Source organism: Paramisgurnus dabryanus, chromosome 7, assembly GCF_030506205.2.
Source record: "Paramisgurnus dabryanus chromosome 7, PD_genome_1.1, whole genome shotgun sequence".
Lineage (NCBI taxonomy): Eukaryota > Metazoa > Chordata > Actinopteri > Cypriniformes > Cobitidae > Paramisgurnus > Paramisgurnus dabryanus.
In genome coordinates, this window is record NC_133343.1 from 27466907 (window position 1) to 27489650 (window position 22744).

Genomic DNA, 22744 nt, shown 5'->3' on the forward strand with positions numbered 1-22744 from the left:
CTATAATTTTGACCCATAAATATGTATTGCTTTTGCTACTTAAGACTGGTTTTGTGGTCCAGGGTCACAAATAAGTTGATGGTGTGAGAGGAAAAACAGATGAGATCTGTGATTTAGAAGTATATATGTAACTCAGAGAAATAGGGAGGACATTACATGATGAATGTTTCTCTTTTATGTGGGGCAAGGTGTCCGTAACTTTCAGGTACTCCAGAAAACAAACTCTTTTTTCGTTCGTGCTCTCTCACTCTGTTCTGGGTCACACAGTCTCTTGGGAATGTGGAAGCAGGGCAACATTTTCTTCACATTCCTCTCACACACACCATCTCAACACGTCATATACTCTTTAATTACTCAGTTCAAACTACTTAATCACAGAATCTCATCTCTAAAAATCACTCTCTGTGGACTCAATCTGACTGTCAGTGGAACTGGTACAAAACGCTGAGATGTCCAGATAAAAGTTATACATTAAAAACACTGTCAGAACAATGGTACAAAAGCATCAATGGGATGGTACCCTGTAAAAATGTGCTAATATCTACAATTTAATTACAGATTTGTAACTTTCAGGTACTAGTAAGTACATTTGAGGTACTAATATGCACCCTTTAGATACAAAGGTGTCCTTTTTGAACACTCCAGCGATTTTTGCTCTTTTTTTTAAAGTGCTGAGCACTTCGCTAAACATTTTGCTTGTTGGAAATATTATGAATTGATCAAATATATTGTTGAGAAAACCAGAATCCTGATTGTATCGTAATACATATTTATTGACAAACTGCTACACAATCCAAAAAAAATTAAGTTAATAGTGGTACAGGGTGTTGATACATTGGAAGTAAACTAAATAAATTCAATAGAAGAAATGCAACAAGAATTCCAGCTCTGTTGCTATATGGGGAATTGTCAACCCAAAATTAGTTATTGTTCAAATGAAATACATTAGTAGACATTATCATAAATATACAAATAAAACAAACTCATCGATTGAACTTAAAGTCACAATGAAATTAAAATGAAAAATAATAATTTTTTGGAATGCTGTGTTTTTTTTATAACAAATGACAAATATGTGAGCTTCATTTTTTTTTTATTCATGTGCCATCATAATCTTTAATCCGGGTGTGCCTCATACATCTTGAAAAGTGAAGCCGCTGGCTCTTTGATCGCCCCCTGGTGGCTGGCTGCAGTACAAGTCAAACCCCGCCCTATCCATGCAAACGAACGCGACTTGGCACTAAATAAAAAAATATTTATACTTCCAATAAAATTTTCAGAATTTTTTTTTCCCAAATTGACATATTTACGTAACATGGCATCGCCCATGGTCGGACATTTTTCGCTTCAGTTCATTACAATGGAAGGAAGCCACATTGCGTCGTCCATCTCTTTTTACGGTCTATGCTTTAATCAAAAACACAAATCTCAAAACAAACTCTCTTTACTTCCGGTCATGTAGTATGGCAGGTGGGCGGGGTTCAGGAAAAGATCACAGCAATTAGCAACATGACCCAACTTCCAACGATCCAATACATTTTCGATGGACGAATACAAGTCCAGCCCTACCATGTTTTCACTCGGATATACGTCACGACAGGGAAAATAAGACCATCACTACTTCCGTTTCATTGCGACTCTAATAAGCTCCAAATCTCTCAACCTTAAAACTTCCTCTATACACTCTAAAAAATGCTGGGTTATTGTTGACGCATTGGGTCAAATAGGGATGAGCCCACCCTGCTCATCGGTCACCCTGTTGGGTCAAATGTTTTTTTTAACCCATTGTTAAGAAAATGTTTATATTTGCCCATGTTAATTTCAACCCGGTTGCTGGGCACATTCCCTTTGACCCAACGCTAAGTGTAAAATAACCCAGCATTTTTAGGGTGTACCAATATCATATATGTTAGAGCTCTGAGGTATTATAATATATACAGTATTATTTAGTGTATTGTATATGGCACTTGGAAGGGTTAGGTAATGTGTTATTGGTTTTTAAAATGTTGTGAGTTGTAATATAAATGAGAACCGGTCCATGGCTCAACAACGTCTTTGGAGGAAGAATTTGGCACTGAATTCGTGTCTGAGTGAGATCATTTTGTTCCCTCGGCATTCCAAATATATCTCCGTTAAGTCACGATTTTGCTCTCTGACTCGTTCAATCTTGTCGGTCACACTGGTAATGATTTTCAAATGGGACATTTAAATGCATTGCTCAGTGACAGATATATCCGCAGATGGCATAACCAGGTCAGCTGATTCTACAGGACTGTAGCCTCTTCCATGGCGTTGACCCATCTACAACAGAGCAAGCACAAAATCTTTACATGAACTAAATATCACTTCTACAGTATGTGACGTTATCCTGCACTGTGTTAAAAACAACACAATCACACTAAATGCATTGTCCCAAACTATACACATCTCTGTGTTATTAGTGTTAAAATGACACACAATGTGTTAAATAGCATAGCACAAAAAAGTGTAAAAAAATTAACAAATCTTTTTATAGTGTGTGTAGCTCAGCTATAGTAGTAGTGTTGTGCTTGCTTCACCAAGGTCATGGGTTTAATTCCAGGGAACACACTTGTACTGGTATTACAAGTATTTTAATGACAACAAACTTGTGATCTTCCTCATTTGAAAGTAACTTTGAATAAAAGTGACGGCTGAATGACAAAAATGCAAATGTACCGTGTGAATAAGAAAGACACAAGGGTATTTTCTTACTTCTGTGCCGTGTGACTGTCCTGTGCCCTGAAAGTATAGAAAAGTGTGCTTCTGTGGTACAGCTGAAAAACACTGCTCTCTCCTTCTATCTCCGACCTCACGGAAAAACCTAACAGAGGTAGCGTCTCGCATGCAAGCTTCTCCTTATATCAGGGAAAAACAGAGAGAGAAAAGTAAGAATTTAGGTTAAAATGCACACTGTAAGTTACATGACTTTAAAGTGCCTTTGTATTACCTCAGGCTGTGGGTACGTGTAGAGAACTTTGTCTTTAAGGAGGAACCACAAGCTTTTCCAACTTCTCTTACTGTTCTTGCACCTCTGCAGGGTTCCACTCATCTCACCCTCAGGCTCTGTCACCTAGGCAACAAGACACCGTATTTGATTGACATTTTACGGTAAATCGTGCAAAACCTGTTCAGCCCATTATCCTATTTAAATTCTTTACTTCTGTTTTATGAATTAAAAACTTTCTCCAATTTTCCTTAATTAAGTATTTTTCTTTTTGGGGTAGGATCAGTGGTTCTCAAACTTGGGGCAGGGGCGAGATGGTGCCAGGGGGGCCCCAGTCTTATGACATTTTATAAAATACATTAATTTGTGTTGAATTCTGTGTAATTTAACCTAAAAAAAATATGGCTACTAACCAACAGCACTACTTTTTATAATTTAATATGTTTTATTTAATTAAAATGTTACGTTTTAGAACAAATTTGTCATAAAATTTCTTTGGGGGGCCGCAAAGGAATGCGCCATACACAAGGGGGGCCGTACGCTGAAAAAGTTCGAGAACCACTGGTCTAGATGCAAAACCCTCTATGTGCGTAATTTTTTAGCAGGCTTTTAATGTTTTGATTCATTCATTTCACTTTAATGGCAATGAAAAGGTTATACATTATTTTCCCAAATGTCACTTTAGTCATTTCATTGGGATTTAACAAATTTTACTGTCTTTCGTTGCAAAATACTCTAAGGGCCATGCACATCGCACCGTTTACACCCAGCGGCTGACATATGTTTTCAATAGTTTCCAATGGAAACACCACGCTTTTCAAAAATGCCAGCAGCTGGAGGGTTTAGTCTGCGCTGAGCGCCAGCACTCAGCGTTTTTTTCGCGCTCAGCGCTGGGCACCAGTTTAAAAATGTTAATCTTTGGGTGAAACGCTCAGCTGGTCAATGTCACTTTTCACTCGGCCATCCAATCACAGTGGAGAAGGGGCGGGACAAATATCACAGCAACCAACCAGCGCATTCTTAAACGACTGATAAAAAAACAGAAGTATCAAAGCAACCAAAGGGCTCAGCTGAAAAAGCTGGCAAACGCCTACAGTTGGCGTCCGCTAGGGGTTTTCAGTCACTTTTAAGCGCTTTGGCGTTTTTTGGCAAAAACCTCCACAAAATATGCACTTCTTTGGACAAGATATAGTAAACAGTTGCAAAATCACTAAAGATGCAACTAGAAACATTGCTAATAATGAAACAAAGAATGTAAAAATGAAGAAACTGAACCACACATTAGAGGGCGCTGTGATGCATGTCACTGCCACATTAGGGTTGTATTCAGGTCTAAGTACACACATGAGGGACACAAGTTTAAATGTGACCAGACGCGTGCCGTCGTTCAATATATGGTGTTTAGCGAACAAAGCAGTATTTTGAATGGCCTGAGAATGGGATTAGGCGGATTTGAAGCGAAGGTATTTGATGAACGTATAATATGTACCGAGAACATTGGGTTAATATCAATATCTCATTTCTTATATCTTTGTAAAGTTCACTCTTCAAGGGGTCACTTTTATGTAGCCTATACAACTTTTTTATTGCACTTTCTGGCTTCAAACACAACCTAGCTATGTTTTTGTTGCTCAATTGGTAGAACATTATGTTAGCAGCCCAAAGGTCATGGGTATGATGCATAAATGATGATAAAATTATCATGAACACACTGAAAGCTCTAAATATAATTGTCTCCCAAATGTGTAAATGCTAGTGCTGCAATAAACAGAAAGTATATTCTGGGTAGACCTATTTTACCAAAGTAAATGGTTGTGTAGATCAACACATGTATGTCATGTATACCAATAAAAAAGTAACTCAAATTTATTGTTAAATAAATATAAATCTTGTTAAAGATATAATGCATCAAGATGCATGGATGGAGCTACGGTACCTGGTTAAAAGACATCTGGCCCTTGCGGCTCCTCCACAGACTCGACGGATGAATGTTTTGGAAAACAGTAGAGAGTGGCCGACTGTGGCTCTCCACTACTGTGACAACATCTTCTAAACAAATGCAAACACATAAATGATTCTGATGTATTAATGCAAAGTTTAATAAAAAATTATGTAATTGACAAAGATTCGCATTTGCTTTACGGAATTAATATACATTTAAGGATGTTTGATGTACCATTCTTACGGAGCTCAGTGTAACAATGATCACACACTTTGGCTCGTCTGTTCTTCATGTATTTCAGGGGGAATTTGTTCCTGCAACAATCTTTGCAAACAACCTACACAAAAGACAAAATCATCATAACTATTTAGAGAGTTCATGAGTTAATCTCTCTGCCTATACTGTATGTTTCAGATGCCTGTGTGTTTGTACCTTGCCACATGCGTGACAGTGATGTCGTCTGTTTGTCAGACTAAAATGAGACGGACAGTTCATGCAAGATGTCACCTGGAAAACTGACATGAGGGGTGGAGCGTTCTCGCCCAGACACATCTCTGGCCCCAATAACTAAAGCAAAAGACACATTCAAGCTCATTTTGTAAAAGAAACAACCAGCTGTCTGTAAGCAGAATGTTTTTATGTATAAAATGACCAGCTGAGTCCAGTGGCGGCCGGTGACTTCTTTTTTCGAGGGCCCACGATGCGAAGTTCGTCACAACATGTATGTAGCCCGTCATGTGTGTGGTTCGTAATTTCAAAATATGTGTTCGCGCGTAGAGTGAACCTATGTGCATCACGTCTCTTGTCAAGATAAGTGCCTGCTGCAGACGATCTAAAGGGTTTATGATAAAAGAGACGCTCGCGTTTGCCAGATACTCGCATAATCTCATGCATAATCAGAGTTTACTGTTAAGGGAGTGTCTTGCGTGTATTTTGTGAACGTGTCTCTTTTATCATAAACGGTTTTGACGCATGTGCAGCAGGCACTTATTTTGACAAAACACGTGATGCACATGGTTCACATGACGCAACAAACACATATTTTGAAAACACGAGCAACACAAGAGCAGTCACGAGCCACCACTGGTTAACTCATTATTAAATTTTATTAAAGGGCACATATTATGCAAAATCAAATTTAATTTTTATGGGACATAAATATGTGTTGGCAGTGTGTGAACACAACCCTACAATGAAAATCAACCATCTCCTTTATTTTTTTATCCACATCAAACCAAAGCATTCTTATTAGACATGCTGTTTTGATTCTCTTGTTAATGTGATGTCACACTGATAAAGCCTCGCCCACGGCCACTGACTGACTGGTAAATTTCACCCAAAAGCTTAACTAAATGTCTTTGTTAGCACATTGTAGCACTAATGTGATAAATATACTATTGTTAAAGATTATTCACAAATTTTTACCAAAAGCACTCACTGTCTGTAGGTAAGGTAGTGAGGAGATGTAGCTCATTTGCCTTTAGCTGTAGCTCATTTGCCTTTAAAGGTACACACATATGCGCATGACTTTTTTGCTCCCACCCAAATAGGGGCATTTTGGACACATTTTAACAAATGATTTGTGAGATATTTTGAGCTAAAACTTCACAGGCACATTCTAGGCACATCTGAGACTTGTATTACATCTTATAAGAATTGACATAATAGGTACCCTTTAATGCACTCTCACATGAGAAAGAGGGTGATATGGTCATATATATGTGATCCGACACAATCTAGGACTGCAACTACTCTAAATGTTTTATACTATTTAGTAGGATGCTTACCTCAGGACAGTCGACTGGGTCTCCTGACACCACACCAAGGTCAACCAATGTCCGATTCAGTGTGACAAACCAACCATCACGCTCTGTGCAAGACCTGCACACAGGAAAACACGCTTTAGTCACACCTAAAACATACCTAGGGAGAAGTGCATGTGAGTAGTACAGTATGTGTATGTCAAGGACATTTACCCAGCAGACAGAGTGATGCTTATGTCCTTTACTGCTATTTTCAATGCATACTGAGCATTCTCCATAGGCAGTTTACTGACCTGAAAGACATTTTATTTACATTTATGCAACTGGCAGATGCTTTTATCCAAAGTGAGTTACAATGCTTTTACTATATACATTGTTTTATCATTTAATGTGTGTTTCCTGGGACCAAACCCATGACATTTGCATTGCTAGCGCAAGTTTTACAATTTGGACAATGAAAATGTAATACTGCACAAAATTAATGTTATACAGTTCCTACTCTAAGTCTTAAACTGTACATAATAGTGAATAATGTGTTGCAGGATGCTGTCGGTACCTCCATCCCTGCCAGTGGCAATGTGTTGATGAGTCTGTATTTGCCATCTTGCTGAGGATATGTGTACAGCATTATGTCATTCATCTGAAATGTAAAAGAAGGCTTACTGCATGCTTGTTATAACAAATCTTCGCCACAAGGGGAAGTATGACACAAAGTCTTGACCACAAGCTCTAAAAATACGCTAGCACACACACAACAGCAAGCGCACCTGCAAATACACACATACTCCCTTTATTCTTCATACTGTAGACAGTATGAAGTACGACAAGACAACAGTACAGCTTGTATTATGAAACAGGCAACCATATGATGAAACATGATTTGCTGACAAGCACGTGTCAACTAAAAGTCGTCTTGCCCAATAACATCACGGCTCCTGTCAACCAATCATGATTTTAATTACTATCCTATATAAGTCAGTTGTAGCCCAAGCCAGTAAATCATTTAATTCTTATGCAATTTTAGTTACAGATGGCACGCCTACGACAGCTCATAGTCTATTCACAGACCGTCTGATGCATATTGCACATTAGTTGTCAACAGCTTTCTCAAAACAGTAACTTCTTTTGGCCAGCTTTATGCAGATACCTGGAGTGATCATCTAATGCAGGGGCACCCCAAGTTCAGCTCCAATTTGCCAAAGCATACCTTCCTAGCATGCTTAGTATTCCTGGAAATTTCTAGTATGCATAGTAACCCTAATCAAACAATCTAACAGCGTTAGATTAGTGATGGAGCTCAACTCTGCAGGACACCAGCCCTTCAGGACTGAGTTTGGGTACCCCTGGTCTAATAGATTTGCTTAAAAAAATTCTTCTGCATTGTCCACAAACTCGTCAAAATATGTACCCCAGCTGTCAATGGGGCTGTACCCTTTCGAAAAAGTACAGATTTGCCTTTGCACATAAAGTGTTCATATATGTACATGTACCTCAGAGGTATATAATTGTATCTCAAAGGTACACATTGGTACCAAAGGTATACATATCTGTAGTACCAAATGGTACATATTTGGAACTTTTTAAAGGGTACTGCCTCAGTGACAGCTGGGGTACATATTTTGAACATTTTATCTAACAGTGTACACATAACTAGGGCAGTGGTGCATAAGAAAATACAAAATACCACAGACTGTCCAGTATTTCACAATAAAACATGAAAGAGATCTGAGTTTAGCAGCACATAATTGTCTGGCTGGCAAAAATCCTGACACATTATTTTTGACAGCCCATCACTTGACGTTCTGTTATCTTAACTCTGTTATCGCTCTGACCTCGTTCCCACAGGCTTATTTTAGGCAGCGAGTGGACCGGCAAAACAATAGCACATGTAGAGACATAAACACACACAAAACAACATCCTTCCAGGATACCCTGTGTCTCTTTGTGTGGGATCAACACCTGATCATCTCATCATACTAAACAACAATTATATGTACGGTATGAAACCAAATTAAACTTACTAAGAAAAGATGACGTGGCTGCTTGCGCTTCCTGCTGACCTTCATCAGGGTGCCCTCTTTAACAAACACCTTGGGGACAGATGAAAATATACCATTATTTGCATAAAACTATTTTTTTATTGTTACGTTGCCTGATTAATAACATCACCTTTTATTGTAATTTTCTACATAAAATCATCCTACATAATTTAAAGAACATATAACCTTTAGATCGTTAATATTCACTAAGTAAGGCCATTCACATGAATCATTGATTTCATATTAATTTCAATGTAAATTAATTTTAACGTATTTTCAAAAGTGTAAATAATAAACATAAAAACGCGTTAAAGTGCACCTTTAATAGATTTTACTTGCTATATTATTATAGATAGGACAGAGGAAAAGTAAACAGGAAATGATGAGGGGAAGGTTGGGGTGGTGAAGGGTATCGGGAAATGACTTAGCCAGACACAAACTCAAATAGCACCACCACATTGTACACCACCAGGCCACACCTCTGATCAATTTGATAACTGCATTCAATTGGAAAATGTGTACAGTGTTACACAACTAGTCAGTCATTGCATTACTTACTCTACCAGGCTGTATGAGATCTGTCAGACCCAGAACACTGTGCTCTATATGGACCAGTTGCAGGAGATCCGCCTGAGAGAGAAAAGATAACTGAAACTTTTACGCATGCAATAACTTGATTCATTTCACACACATTTGTTCCAACATAAACTTTCTAGAAGCACATTTAAGCCTAAATGCACACATATACTTACTCCATTCTTGAGGCTGTCATTGACCTGATAAGCAATATCAGAAACCACCACCAAAGCATCTGAGAATTTGGGAATCAATGTGGCAATATTAGTAACAGAACTGATATACTTGTGTGCAAAATAACCTTCCTTACAAACACTCATACATTTACATTTACATTTACATTTAGTCATTTAGCAGACGCTTTTGTCCAAAGCGACTTACAAGTGAGGTAAACAATAGAAGCAATTATGGCAACATAAGAACAGCAATACATAAGTGCACTGGAAATAGTCTCATCAAGTCCAACACAATATACATAGCCACAATTCATAAGAGACTATGTAATATATGTATGTGCAAAGTCTTGTTAAATATGAATCAATATGCATGACCATGATGGGTCAAGGGGTATTTGCTGTAGATGATAGATCCAAGATTTGCTGGTGCTTAAAGGTATTGCGGAGGATTTTCTTTTTCCGGGGTGGATCATCAAGACTATTGGTCCTCCTAGTTGTCAATCAGGAGTGTTGCACAATTGCATTTTTTAAAAAAGTGAAGAAGGCGGTTCTTTTCTAAAATTTGAGAAAATCCTCCGCTACACCTTTAAGTAAATTATTATTGTTTGATAGATGCTTCAGGATTCAAAAGAGTGACTCCATTGTGATTATGTCAAGATTAAATAAAAATGGTCTTATATACACTTGTTGCTTATATTGTTGCGATATCTGCAGTGTTTATGCATGGCAGAGAGTAGAAAAAAAACTTGTGTGTTTACTAAAATGAATGCAATGAATAATAAAAAATCCAATTGATAAGATGCTGAGAAATGCCGCACTTTACCTTGTGTATCTTGAAACTCTCTAGAGTCTGGTGAGATATTATTTAGGTAGTCTGTCAGAAAAAAAGATGCACAAAAATGTCACGGATTGGGTTATTAAAAAGTAAATCATCATTAAAAAAAGTTTAATGCTGTTTCAAACCTGTATAGAGTAACTATTTCTAGAACATAAGTGACTGGCTATTGTTTTATTGTATGAAAAACATCAAAATTATTTTAAACGTCTATTTATGTGTTATACAGACAAAAGTCATTCATTCAGAACAGGGTGATTAAAATTTGACAGAACTTTAATTTAGGATTAAATTATCCCTTAAAAAGAAAATGAATGATGGTAAAAACAAGCACCATATTACAAGTAGTTGCAGAGTTACCTGTCAATAGCATGCGATACTGCAAGACGTGCACGATGACCTGAAGAAGCTGCTTTTTCAGTATTATTACATCTGATAACTGTAACACAAAAACTGTATATATTATACATAACACACATACAAATACACAAATAAAAGTAGTCTTAAATAATCCTATTAAAACACAAACCTAAAACCAACAACCCAACAATTTGTTTAATAAATTTTTAAAGGAAAAACATAATGTCCTTCTTACTGTGCTCTTTATATGCTCCATATAATTCAGCTTTTCATCATAGTGACTGATGAAAGAGGAGAAAATGGAAAACTCTGGCTTCTTTGCCAGGATGATTTCAGCAATCCCTTCATTCTGATTCCTGATGTGTTAACAAATGAAATTATGACAAATGATTCACGATTCACAAATATACACTGGAAAAAGCCTTAGTTGTTTAACATGGAGGTTTACTGTATATAAAAAGGTACAACGCAGATTTATGTTTAATGAAATATAAGGCTCAGAATTGCAAAATAGTTTTAAACTGGTACTTGTTATACATTTACCACATTTAAAAAAAAACTATTTCAGGATTTACAACCGAAATAAAATTGCCAGCAAAATGCCGTTCATTTTACAATACATTTTTTTTTTCATTTTGAACTATGACTTTGAGTTTGAAATGACTTGACATTTGAAATGAGGCATATAGTTTCAAAAATCTATGCCTGTGTTTTTGTGCGTGTCTTACCATTCTTTCATGCGGCTCTCTAGTAGTGCGTGTATGGTTTGATGCAGAAAATGAATATCAGGTATCTCTGTCCACACCTTCATTAACCTCTCATCTTCTTTAACAGTCTATTAAGAAAGTGAATCGGCGAAAATGTCTTTGCTTCAGTTTTTGTAAGATACTGGTTTATGTATTTATATTTTCATTGAATTATCATTGTTCACTTCTCACTGAACAATGAAATTAGTGTTTCAAATGGAATGTGACAATGAAGATTATTCAGATACAATATGAGGTCAAACTCTCAAAAACATACATTACACGCTTACAGTAACTCGATCAGTGAATTAAAAGGTGTACTTTTAGGCTCTATAAGCTAGTTCTGCAATCTCTTTCATGCCTGATGGTTTCTATGTGGTCCATAAAGCTTCAGAGGTTTTGTATAGAAATTATGCTTATGGATTTGTTCCATCACACAGAAATACGAGATTGACTTTTTGACAAAACTTGAACCTGTAAGTCTTACAGAAAAGCACTGGCTAGAACAAAACGAACATACGGTAAGTCACAAATAAATATATAAATAATCCCACCTCACAGAGAAGTTGTAAGGTCTTAACATGCCTAAAAATGGAAAAAGAAATAAAAACACGTATCTCAATTTTTTTCTTATCAGACCAAAGAAACTGTGATCTACAGGGTAAACTTTGCTAACCCAATAATGCTAATATAAACTTATTTTTTTACGCCTTTTTTTTACTTTTAGTTATTTCTACATATTGCTTTTTTGCAAGACATCATGCTTTATATATTTTTATGATTAAAGGTGCAGTGTGTAAATTTTAGCGGCATCTAGTGATGAGGTTGCGAATCGCAACCAACGGCTTAGTCCACTGCTCACCCCTCACTTTTGAAACACATAGAGAAGCTATGGTAGCTGCCACCAGACAAACATGTCATCGTCGGAGACAACTTAGTAAAAAAATTGTCCGTTAAGGGCTTCTGTAGAAAAATGGCGGCACAAAATGGTGACTTCCATGTAAGGGGACCCTCAGTGTATGTAGATAAAAAGGTCTCGTTCTAAGGTAATAAAAACATATGGGTTCATTATAAAAGATCTTTAGACACCCCTGATAATATAGTTTTGTATATTATTTTGCATTTCTGTCAAGAGATCCTTCTAAAAATTACACACTGCACCTTTAATGTTTATGGTTGCAAAATTAATAACTGTTGTTATATTTTGTATGACTTACTGTGCCTCACTGTCGAGAAGCTCTTTAGCATTGTAAAATGCCCTGGAGCAGCTGATGGTCTGAAATATAGTAAAAACTAAGTTGCAATATGCCTTAACAAACTCACCAACATGACAAAGAACATCTTATAAACAAACAGCTCACCATCTTGTCCAATGTCTTTGTCTTTTTCTCTTGTGTACAAGCCACACCCACAGACACACCCACTGTTCCGTCTGGCCTCACATTAGGAGAACAGAATGTGTAGGTACTTCAATTGAACATGTAGAAAAAGAAACATATAAAATGCACATCATTAACAAAACAATAAAAAATGTATTACTAATTAAGCCCCTGTGTCCACCAAAGCGTTTAAAGTCCCCATAAAATCAAAACTAACTTTTCTTTTTTTTGTGTGTGTTCATTATAAACAGTTTATCTGTGTAGGTAATATTTTTTTTAAATGCATTTGCCCTCATAAACTTTAATCAAAATCTGAAAATATACTTCTGCCCTCTTGTGGCAATCATTCTCTTGTGATATCAGCTAGACAGCTTGTGTGGGAGATTTTGTTAACTCCGCCCCCCCAACTGTCATTTCTGAACGGCATAATTTAGAAGTAAAGTCGTTAGCAACTTCCTGTTCACAGGATTTTAAACACAGCTAAAAAAACTTCAGGCACTCTGAAATTGCCAACTGTGCGAACTTGCCAATGTTTCTTTAGCTGAGCACTTTAGTTGCTATAATATTTCAGATTTGATTATCAGTTGTTGGACGATGTCTTGATTGGATGGTATGGTATTTGTCTCACCCCTCCTCCACTCGACTGATTGGACGACTGAGAGACATTGACGAGCCCAGCGTTTCTCCCAAAGTTTAACATTTTTCAACTCAGCGGCAGTTTTTGTTAAAGGTGCTCTAAGCGAATTGACCCGTTTTAGACCATAAAACATTTTTTGTTACATACAGCAAACATCTCCTCGCTATCTGCTTGCTACCTGTCCGCTGATCAAACTGTAAAAAAACGCAATCTCTTTAGACAGCCCAGGCTTCACAAACGGCAATAACAACACAGTGGCCAAACCTAGCACCACAAAACAAAACTAATGGCGCTTTTCCATTGCATAGTACCCCACAGTTTAGTTTAGTTTGGGTCGGGTCAGCTCACCTCACTTTGGCGTGGTTAGCTTTTCCATCGAGTTTAGTATCACTTCGGAGTGGGAGGGAATATAGGCGTGTCATTATATTTACGCTGCCTACTGCTGTGACAACATACACGTGAGAGCGTTTTTGTACATTCCCACACATTCATTTATTTCTCAGTCTGCCACAAAATTAAAATTGGCCACCACAAATAGATGTTTGCACATCGCGTTAATAACTACCTCTGTCTCACATGACAGTTTCTGTTCAAACACCCAACCCGTGGCGTCAGTCGAATGTGCCGCCACAAACTGCAAGTCTGGAAAAAACTGTTATGGTGTCCCGGATTCTCAACCTGTGGATGTTTTTCATCGCAAAAAGGGTGTTTGGAAACTTATAGCAGAACACAGATAACAACATGTTTGCTTGAGACAGCGCAAGCTAGCAGTAAGCTTAAGCTAATATTTACATTATAGCGATGACGCTTCTCTCAGACCAATCAGTGACCTACAGTGTTTTCGCGTCACGTTTGGTATCAGCTCGGGTCACTTGGAACCCCAACCGAGGTGGTACGAAAAAAAGTATCGGGTACTACGTACTGCACCCAATGGAAAAGCTCCCAAAAATAAGCTGACCCGACCCAAACTTAACCAAACCGTGGGGTACTATGCAATGGAAAAGCGCCAAAAGTGTTCCAGCCAATAAACGACAAAAAGGATTTAGGGGTGGGGTTTGGGCGCGTTCATGAAAGCACGGAAGAGAGGGGGAGGAGTTAGCTACGCTCCGTCTGTTTGAAAACAATTAAAACGTCAACAAAAACTAACGTCTCGCAGATTCGCTTAGAACGCCTTTAAAGTGTAACGCTTCCATTGGATACAATTGAAAACATACGCCGGCTGCAGGATAAAACGTTCCGGTGGACACAGGGCCTCACGCGTTTTGTTTTCTTTTATTTTTTAAATTTATTTTATGATGACCACAAAGTCTAGCCCTTGTTAGCTTTAAATGTGAATACACATTGTTAATTAATATGATTACATTCATAAATTCAACAGCAAAACTACTTTGGTAAAAAAACATATTTCGTTCCAAAATGGCTTGCTGATATAACCTCCTAATTTTTTCCACACGTATTTAAATGAGTAGTTCATCTAAAAAATGTATATTAGCTCATATTTTACTCACCCCAAGCCTAGGTGTATATGACCTTCTTCTTTCAGCCAAACACAGTTGGAGTTATATTAAATAATATCTTTGCTATTTTCAACTTTATAATGACAGTGTATAGTGCACATTTTTAAAGCTCCAAAAAGTAAATTAATCCAACGAAAACTAATCCATACAGTTATTAAATCTCTGCTGAAGTGAAGCGCTGGGTTTTTGTAACATTGGTTCAGAGGTTAGCGCTCCACCTGACCTCAACTCTCCCATGAATACAGAAATGTCTTTAATTTTTAAAGACTGAAATATGAATGTTCCCTTTCAAAAACCAATTGGTTCACTTTGAAAGACATTAAATAACTGTGTTGATTAGTTTTTGATTAATATCTTTTTGGAACTTTCAAAATGGGGCATTATCCAATGCCATTATATATCTGAAAAAAGGATTTTATTTAATATAACTCCGACTGCGTGTGTCTGAAAGAAAGCCTGAGTGTGAGTAAAATATGAGCTAATTTTTTTATTTTGGAGTGAACTATTCCTTCAAATTTTAAGATTATAGTTTTAAGGTATATACCTATCGGTCTCTTGCTCGGATGACTGATTTTTACCCTGGAAGCCTGGCAGACTGCTCATATCCACATATCCATCAGTATCACTTGCTGAACCCTGGTTTCGTTGACTCTGAATGACGGGGTTCAGAAGGCGAATCTGTACATTCTCATAGTGAGACGAAGTGCTCGGGACGTTCTCATATTCTGATGAATCAGCATTGGGAGATGAAAACGATCGAGGTTTAGACAATGGGATGGGTTCAAAGAGGGAATGAAACAAATTATCTCCTTCTATAGAAATGGTGCTGATAGCCAAATCTTTATTAAGCGTTAAGTTCAGTCCCGGTTTTTGCCTGTTCTTTGGGACGAGAAAGGAAGAAGGGGACATAGGTGGTGTACAATCTGGGCTTCTCTGCAATTCAGGGCTGCCCATGTTATGCCTGATAAAATCCATGCGTTTGCAAGACCCTGGGCTCGACTCAGAAGACGACCTGGAAGAATTCGAGCGATTATCTACGGCGCTTTTCCGATCGGATTTCCTAAGGAATCGTAAAGGCAAAAAGTATCGCTTCAACCCGAAATCAGGCTTCTTGCAAGAGGTGGAGATTTCGCTTGACAGGGACGGAGAACTTTTTCTGATCGGTCGCTTTGTGATGGAAGCCAGTTCAAAAGGGGGTGGTATATCCACCCTGGTCATTTTAGCTAAGTTTGCTGAGGTATTAAAGCCTTGAGGGAGACATCCTAATGAGCCGGTTAGTGCAGGCCTGCTATCTCCAATAAAACAATGATCTGGATAGAGGGAACGTGGGTGTAGCAAAAGTCGCCCGTTTCCTGTTGCTGGGCTACTCATTAGGTCAAGGTTTTTACCGAGGGTTTCCACAGATATGGAGCGAGTCATAAAGTACTTCCTGTTCTGCAGGAAGTCCTTTGCTTGAATTATTGGCTCTGTCTCCTCATATAAATTTTCTACAGTAAGAACAGTCAGGTCTGATTTCTCAGTTGGTAAACTTAAGGTAAGCTCTTCTTCTTGCCCATTGAGACCATCTGCTTCATTCTGCATTAAACTTTGATCTTCAGTTTCAGGTTGGTGTTGAACAAGTGAGAGGGCACCGATGAGATCTGGATTTAGGGTGACCTTAAGGTCACTGTCTGCAGACATTGATTGGGTGGTTTGGTCCATTTCATCTTTGCTACAATAGTTGTGATTTGCATCAGCCTCATCATCACGGACCGTGTCAGATCCCATGACAAGGGACGTCTGAGATAAAGAAGAGGAAGAACTTGAGACAAATGATTGAAAAACAGCTGGGTCTCCATCGTCTGCTGTAATAGCATCCAAGAGATACTGGGAAGAATTTGTCTCTGACAAATTGTTTTCTTGTTCTTCCTTTATTGCATTGTCCAGCTGCATTTCATCTTCATCTTCCTCAATGGAAGATAAAGACAGATCAGAGCTTTCTGATCCTTCCTCCGTATTAATCGTCATTATATCTCCATTAGCATCCTTTTCAGTCTCCGTTATGTTAAGGGGATCTGTGTTTTCAAAGAGGTCACAGTCAGAAAGTCCATCTTTGTCTGCCAATGCCTCACCTGCATCACAGATGTCTGGAAACATCCCATCTGTGTCTTCTTCATTGGAAAACATTGTTTGCATGATTATATCATTTGTGTATATTCCGTTTGGATAAAATCCTTCAATTGACATTTTATCCGTGCAAATTTTGTCTTTCAACATCCCATCTGTTATGTGTCTAGAAATTCCATTAGGGGCTAAATGAACATCATTATATGATTTTGACACATTATTTTTAGTCCATCCCCATGCCATCTTCCCTATTTCGTCTACTTGTATCTGCTCTGATCCTTTTCTCGTACTGCACGAATCGGAGTCTATTAACTCTTCATCTGATTCAAATCTTTTGCTGTCTAAATATAAGTTAGTTCCCTGCGCCAGCTCATCCCCGCATCCCAGATCATCCGCCTGTTCGAGAACAACATCCTGTTCTGTCTCTTCTATTTGTACAGACTTTTCTATATGTAGGAAATGTTTGGTCTTAAAGTCCTTCCTCTCTTGTGACCCCTCCGGGGCCAACAGTACATTTTTATGCCTTTCCTTCGTATGTTGTCTTGCGTTTGCGGCTGTTAGGTTCTTCTTGGTTTGGGCCATACTGAAGTAAACATATGAGCTGTGATGATGCCGGGGTGAATTTTTAGGTTTCGGTGTAATGGCTGGTTTGAGGTCCTGACTGTCACAGCGTTTTTCAGGCATAAGTAGATGATATTGGCCCTTATAGAGACTCCCAGCCAGGTAGTGTGTTCTGGTATCCAGACCATGCTCTCGAAACTCTGTACAAAACACAATGTGCGCATAAGTTATTAATATTTTAAGTTAAATGTACTAAACCACTGTACAGAATGTTTCTAAAAAAATCAAAGACCAAAGTGAATTAGTTTTAGCCATTAATGTGGGTAACAGTTCACCAACATGTTTGAATTTCTAGCTGAATACAAGCTGTTGTAAAAATGCAGGCGGCAAAACAACGCAAGGTGTTGGACATGCATAAACAGCGCACATAATGCTCACTGCCCATAGAAAATCACTCAGAAAAGGCGCCTGCAACTGCCATAAATGCGTTTCGTGTGATCGGCCCCTGCCGCGGCACGCGTTTTTGAAGGAGCGCTGCGAGCGGAAAAGTGCCCTACATCAGTCGCGTCTTTCCTTTGTCCAATCGAATAAGTGGAGAATAATGACAATTAAAGAAAACACCACCGTTTTTTTATATTTTACTTTGTTCTTACCTTAACTTAGATGAATTAATACATGCCTTACTTTATTCAATGCGTGCACTTAAACTTTGTACAGTTAATGTACTAGCATTTAGCTAACCCCATTCATTCCTTAGGATCCAAACAGGGATGAATTTAGAATGAGTTACACGAGTATGTATGGTGGCAGAAAACAAAACGTGGCAATTTTTTAAGCTGATAAAAAATGAGAACTATATTGGATGGCGGAAGAGCACTTAGTTTGCAGCACTTCGGGGCTTGGGCGCAGTGATATTGACGGAAGTTTGAGCGAGAGGGGAAGTAATCAGGAGTGATGATGTTACTGCGCGCCAAGGTCGAAGTGCTGCAAACTAAGTGCTCTTCCGCCATACAATATAGTTCTCATTGTGCCACCATACTTACTCGTGTAACAGTCTTTAAATAGGGAAAACATGGAAGTGTTTAATGGCTTTTAAATTCATCCCTGTTTGGATCCTAAGGAATGATGGGGCTAGGCTAAATGTTAACACATTCACGACGCACTGTACAATGATTAAGTGCACGCATTAAACAAAAAAAAGAAGTAATAATTTATTCTTCAAGTTGAGGTAAGAACATAGTAAAATATTGAAAAACGGTGGTGTTTTCTTTTAACAGCAAAAGAGCGCTCATGCTTCAATATTTGATTGACAGGACAACTGCATTAGTGGTTGCCTAGCAATGTAAAATGCCATGCAGCACTGCTCTTTTTTAAGTGTGGAGCGCCTTGCATTTCAACGTTTTTAAAACACATTTAGTGTGATTGGCCTTGCTTATCTCTGAGGTTAATAAACATGCAAATCCCTGAACCCTTATCTGCAGTAAAATTAAACTAGGTAACACTTTATTTCGATAGTCCACTTTAGATATTTTACTAACTATAAGTAACTTTGCAACTACTTATCAACTACCAATCTTTAGAGAATTAGTAGAATGTCTGCTTAATATCTACTCACACTTTATTGTGATGATATCTCAACAGACAATCAACTGTCTATAAGTATCTTTGCATGTGCATGTCAACTTATTCCACTAACCCAAACCTCTTCCCTAACCCCAACCCTTACATTCTACTAATACACTAATGACAGTTAGTTGACGTATAGTTGCAAAATATTGAAAGTTAGTTGACATGTAGTTGCAAAGTTATTTATAGTTAGTAGAATGTCTAAAGTGGACTATCAAAATAAAGTGTAACCTTAAACTATTACAAATAAATTGCGATGATCACATATAGTGTTATATTTTTATATCTGTAGTCATGGATATGGTAACAAGCTGATAATTTGTTCATTATGTAATAAAACACAATACAATGATATAAAAACAAATTCTGACAGAGAAATTAAAAACTGAAACTAACAAAAAAAAATACATTTAATATATTTATGTCTTCTGTATCACTTTATAATGTGTATATTTGTTAAACCTCAATTATAAAGCTAAAAACTCACCTGCACTCATCTTCAAACATATTTTAGGTGTCTAAGTCCCAGTGCAATAATGGGTCAAATCCATTTGAACATAAAAAGATTGTAATCCAGGAGGAACTGTAAAAAATTATATCCACTTCATACTACATTTTACAGGACAGCAGGCGTTCAGTACACTCACACACACTCCTGGACTAGACTTAGCCTTGGCTCTTTTGGGTGGGAGAGGGGGGAGTGTCCTGTCTTCCTGAGGAAAGGGCGTCAAGACAAGTAGCAAAAACAATGTTTTTAATTTAGAAAATCTCTTATGATTAAAAAGTCTAGATGAAGGACTATTAGAAAATGTTTTTAGATTGTTGGGAGGGGACATGGGAAATTCAGTTCATTTAATAAATAGCTTACATTTTATTTATATTCACACTCTCTTGATAGTGTTCAGACAAAACATAGGCCTAATCATAGGACCTATTAAAATTAAATGGAAAAAAATTGAGAGAGCAAGAGACTTGGGGAGCACATTGCCCAATGTTGAATGATGTTGAAAGGTGTCACTTACATTCTTACATAACACAATTTATAAGTACACAACTTCCTATTATGTTGCGTTATGAATTTTCCTCTGTGTTTAGTTTGCTTTTTTTGTATATGGTTTTGCTACAAGGTATGGCATTAAGATGTAAAATCTGTGAGTTATTTTTACTGTTTGATTAATAGTAGGAAGTGATTTCTATAGGCCCAAATAAGGCCATGACCTTTTCCCAACAGCTTTACAAAAATATCCTTCCTTCCTCAAGGCTGAGTTCAGAATGGTTCACAATACAGACGGCTTGTGTGAGCATTCAATTCTGTAAGTGCCTGCGTATATCAATAAACGATAAACAAGTGAATGCGTTATTTATTTACTATAACGTTATTTTTGTACACAATGTATCCTGGTGTGGAAATTGCTGATCTTGCTGCCTATAAGTTATGATAAACCAAAGAAGGAAGGAAGGTTGGACTAAGTTAATCCTTTTCCTTCATCTTTATCCTATATATTAAACGTAATATTGTTTGACTGCATTTTACAAGTTTGTATTTATATCTATTTAGAGCACTTTATGCATCCCATATTTATCTTACTGGCACACAGAGGATCGGCAAAGCCTGACTAACCCCAAATTTATAGTGAACCTGTTTTAGACGACTGTTTTAACATGTCATCCCCTAAAAATATCAATACATCCCAACTTATACACAAACATATGCAAGGATAGGCAGAGTATCAACAGAGGACAAAACACTGACACAAAATCCCAGTTCTTCATTTGAACAAAGAGGGGAAAAAACACCCTGAAATACTCCACCCTTTCCAGTTCAAGCAGGAAATGCTGAACATGATAAGGTAGGTTGAATGTTTATGAAGGATTTTGTGTTATCTGGCTGTCAGTTGTTTTAATCATGCATTAGCATGTATGTGTAGTCCTATTGCAAACATAACAATGACTTTGGATGTCGATATATTTAATGTTGTAGCTAAAGCATTAAAAAGGTGAAAAGTTTTATTTGAAAAGATTGTATAGGTTTTTAAAATAACTACAAGTGACAAATTATAAATATAAAAACATATCACACACCCTGATATTCACAGCATGTTGAAAAGATCACCGAGAAAGACCTGTTCATCATCATCATCAGCTCCAAAATTATAACTCCATCCTTCAAAACTAGATTCTTCATCCATGAAAAAGTCGGCATCTAGGCGTAGCGTCCGAAGCAACTCCTGCAGACTAAAATGGTCAAAACCGCTTTTGCCATAGAATCCCTCCTTGTCATTGAAGGGATTGTTGCCCATTTTCCTGCCGTCTCTGCTCTTATCAGGATTAGTTATGTGGTCCGTTTGGTCATAGACTCTCCTACTTTCTTTATTTGACAGCACCTCATATGCTAAACAGTAGAAAGGGACACAGATTTATCCTTAATGCATTATAAATAGTATAGAAATTAACTTAACTTTGTTCATAGTGGAGAATTAAATGCATGTAGATGTATGTTTCATGTTATACGCACCTTGAGCAATGTGCGTGAATGCCTGCTGTGCATTAGGGCTTTGGTTCTTGTCAGGATGGTGTTTAAGAGCCAGTTTGTGAAAGGCTTTCTTGATCTCTCTCATAGACGCTGAACGAGGAACTCCTAGCAGTGAGTAATAGTCACTCATACAACTACAGGTACTCACATACAGCAAAAGCATAATGCATAGATGCTCTGCGGTTGCCATTAGCCACCTAGGGAGAAAACAGAAACATTAAATACACTTGTGTATATTGCACATACTATACCGTTTATACAGTGGGCTCAAAAAGAATTAAAAGCAGTATGTTCTTGGATCAACGTCAATATTAGATCAGGAATAACAATTTAATCAACTAATCAGATTGTAAGATAACATCTTGACGTTTGGTTAGGACTGGGTTAGGATTTTGTATCCCAAACTTTTCAGTTTATTTCCCCTTTGATTTTCAATGTTAGTTGTGGTGGGGTTATGGGTGAAGTTTAGGTTAAGACTGTTTAAAATAGGAAAGATGCTGATCCAGGAACCACAGTTTTTGCCACCACAGGTGTAGTTCATCACATTTAATTAGTAAAATGTATCACTAATTTTGGCAAAGTGAATAATTTATAATTAACTGAATAAAAGCCTATCAAATTGCAATTTAAAGTAACGTTTTAAAATAGCGTTTTTTAAAACTCGGTTTTATATTTATATGCAAAGACATTTATAAAGTTGCACAGCGTCTCTTCCTTAAAGTGTCCACATGATTTAAAAATTAAGATTGTTACACCGTTATATTTTAGCAAACTTAACTTACCAAAGCAGGACAATATTGTTTAAGTCACGGAGCAACTTCTATCACAACAGAGAATACAACGCTTCCTGCGTCCAATTTTGTATACTATCCGTTCTGACAATTAGTATGTTGAAATTAGTACGCTTTGAGGACCCGGATGTTCTACAACCTCTTATGTGATGATTCACGGAATTATACAATTTATGATAAACATTACATAAT

At 37.4% G+C, this 22744-nt stretch overlaps 2 protein-coding genes across 3 annotated transcripts; both read right to left on the reverse strand.

Annotated features, from left to right (window-relative positions):
• Positions 1 to 715: 715 nt before the first annotated feature.
• fgd5b (FYVE, RhoGEF and PH domain containing 5b) lies at positions 716 to 19869 on the reverse strand. 2 transcript variants are annotated; one of them, XM_065264618.2, is made up of 21 exons: positions 19716 to 19869; positions 15480 to 17802; positions 12764 to 12869; positions 12620 to 12678; positions 11957 to 11987; positions 11385 to 11491; positions 10892 to 11012; positions 10657 to 10735; positions 10285 to 10335; positions 9462 to 9520; positions 9268 to 9339; positions 8692 to 8760; positions 7227 to 7310; positions 6884 to 6963; positions 6695 to 6788; positions 5340 to 5474; positions 5142 to 5244; positions 4902 to 5011; positions 2969 to 3091; positions 2734 to 2876; positions 716 to 2301 (listed from the first exon to the last, which is right to left on the reverse strand). In XM_065264618.2, exons 1-21 carry the CDS (start codon positions 19723 to 19725, stop codon positions 2265 to 2267), a joined length of 3996 nt encoding a protein of 1331 aa, XP_065120690.1. In that variant the 5' UTR covers positions 19726 to 19869; the 3' UTR covers positions 716 to 2264. The 2 variants fall into 2 exon arrangements, with proteins under 2 accessions (XP_065120690.1, XP_065120689.1); XM_065264617.2 differs by having other exon boundaries at positions 4902 to 5014.
• Positions 19870 to 19998: 129 nt separating this feature from the next.
• Positions 19999 to 22648, reverse strand: LOC135746113 (dnaJ homolog subfamily B member 9). Its single transcript, XM_065264619.2, has 3 exons — positions 22544 to 22648; positions 21744 to 21958; positions 19999 to 21620 (listed from the first exon to the last, which is right to left on the reverse strand). The coding sequence occupies exons 2-3, from the start codon at positions 21949 to 21951 to the stop codon at positions 21319 to 21321; spliced, it is 510 nt and encodes a 169-aa protein (XP_065120691.1). The 5' UTR covers positions 21952 to 21958; positions 22544 to 22648; the 3' UTR covers positions 19999 to 21318.
• Between the last annotated feature and the right edge of the window lie 96 nt (positions 22649 to 22744).

Bases quoted from the DNA above. Each gene is read 5' to 3' on its own strand.
- fgd5b (XM_065264617.2), bottom strand. The intron at 9,521-10,284 runs GTAAAGTGCGGC...CCAAATTCTCAG, and splicing joins AGAGTTTCAAGATACACAAG to ATGCTTTGGTGGTGGTTTCT. The intron at 7,311-8,691 runs GTAAGTTTAATT...TTTACATTTCAG, and splicing joins AGCCACGTCATCTTTTCTTA to ATGAATGACATAATGCTGTA.
- LOC135746113 (XM_065264619.2), bottom strand. From the start codon at position 21,951: ATGGCAACCGCAGAGCATCTATGCATTATGCTTTTGCTGTATGTGAGT. The intron at 21,621-21,743 runs GTGCGTATAACA...TCTACTGTTTAG, and splicing joins ATTCACGCACATTGCTCAAG to CATATGAGGTGCTGTCAAAT.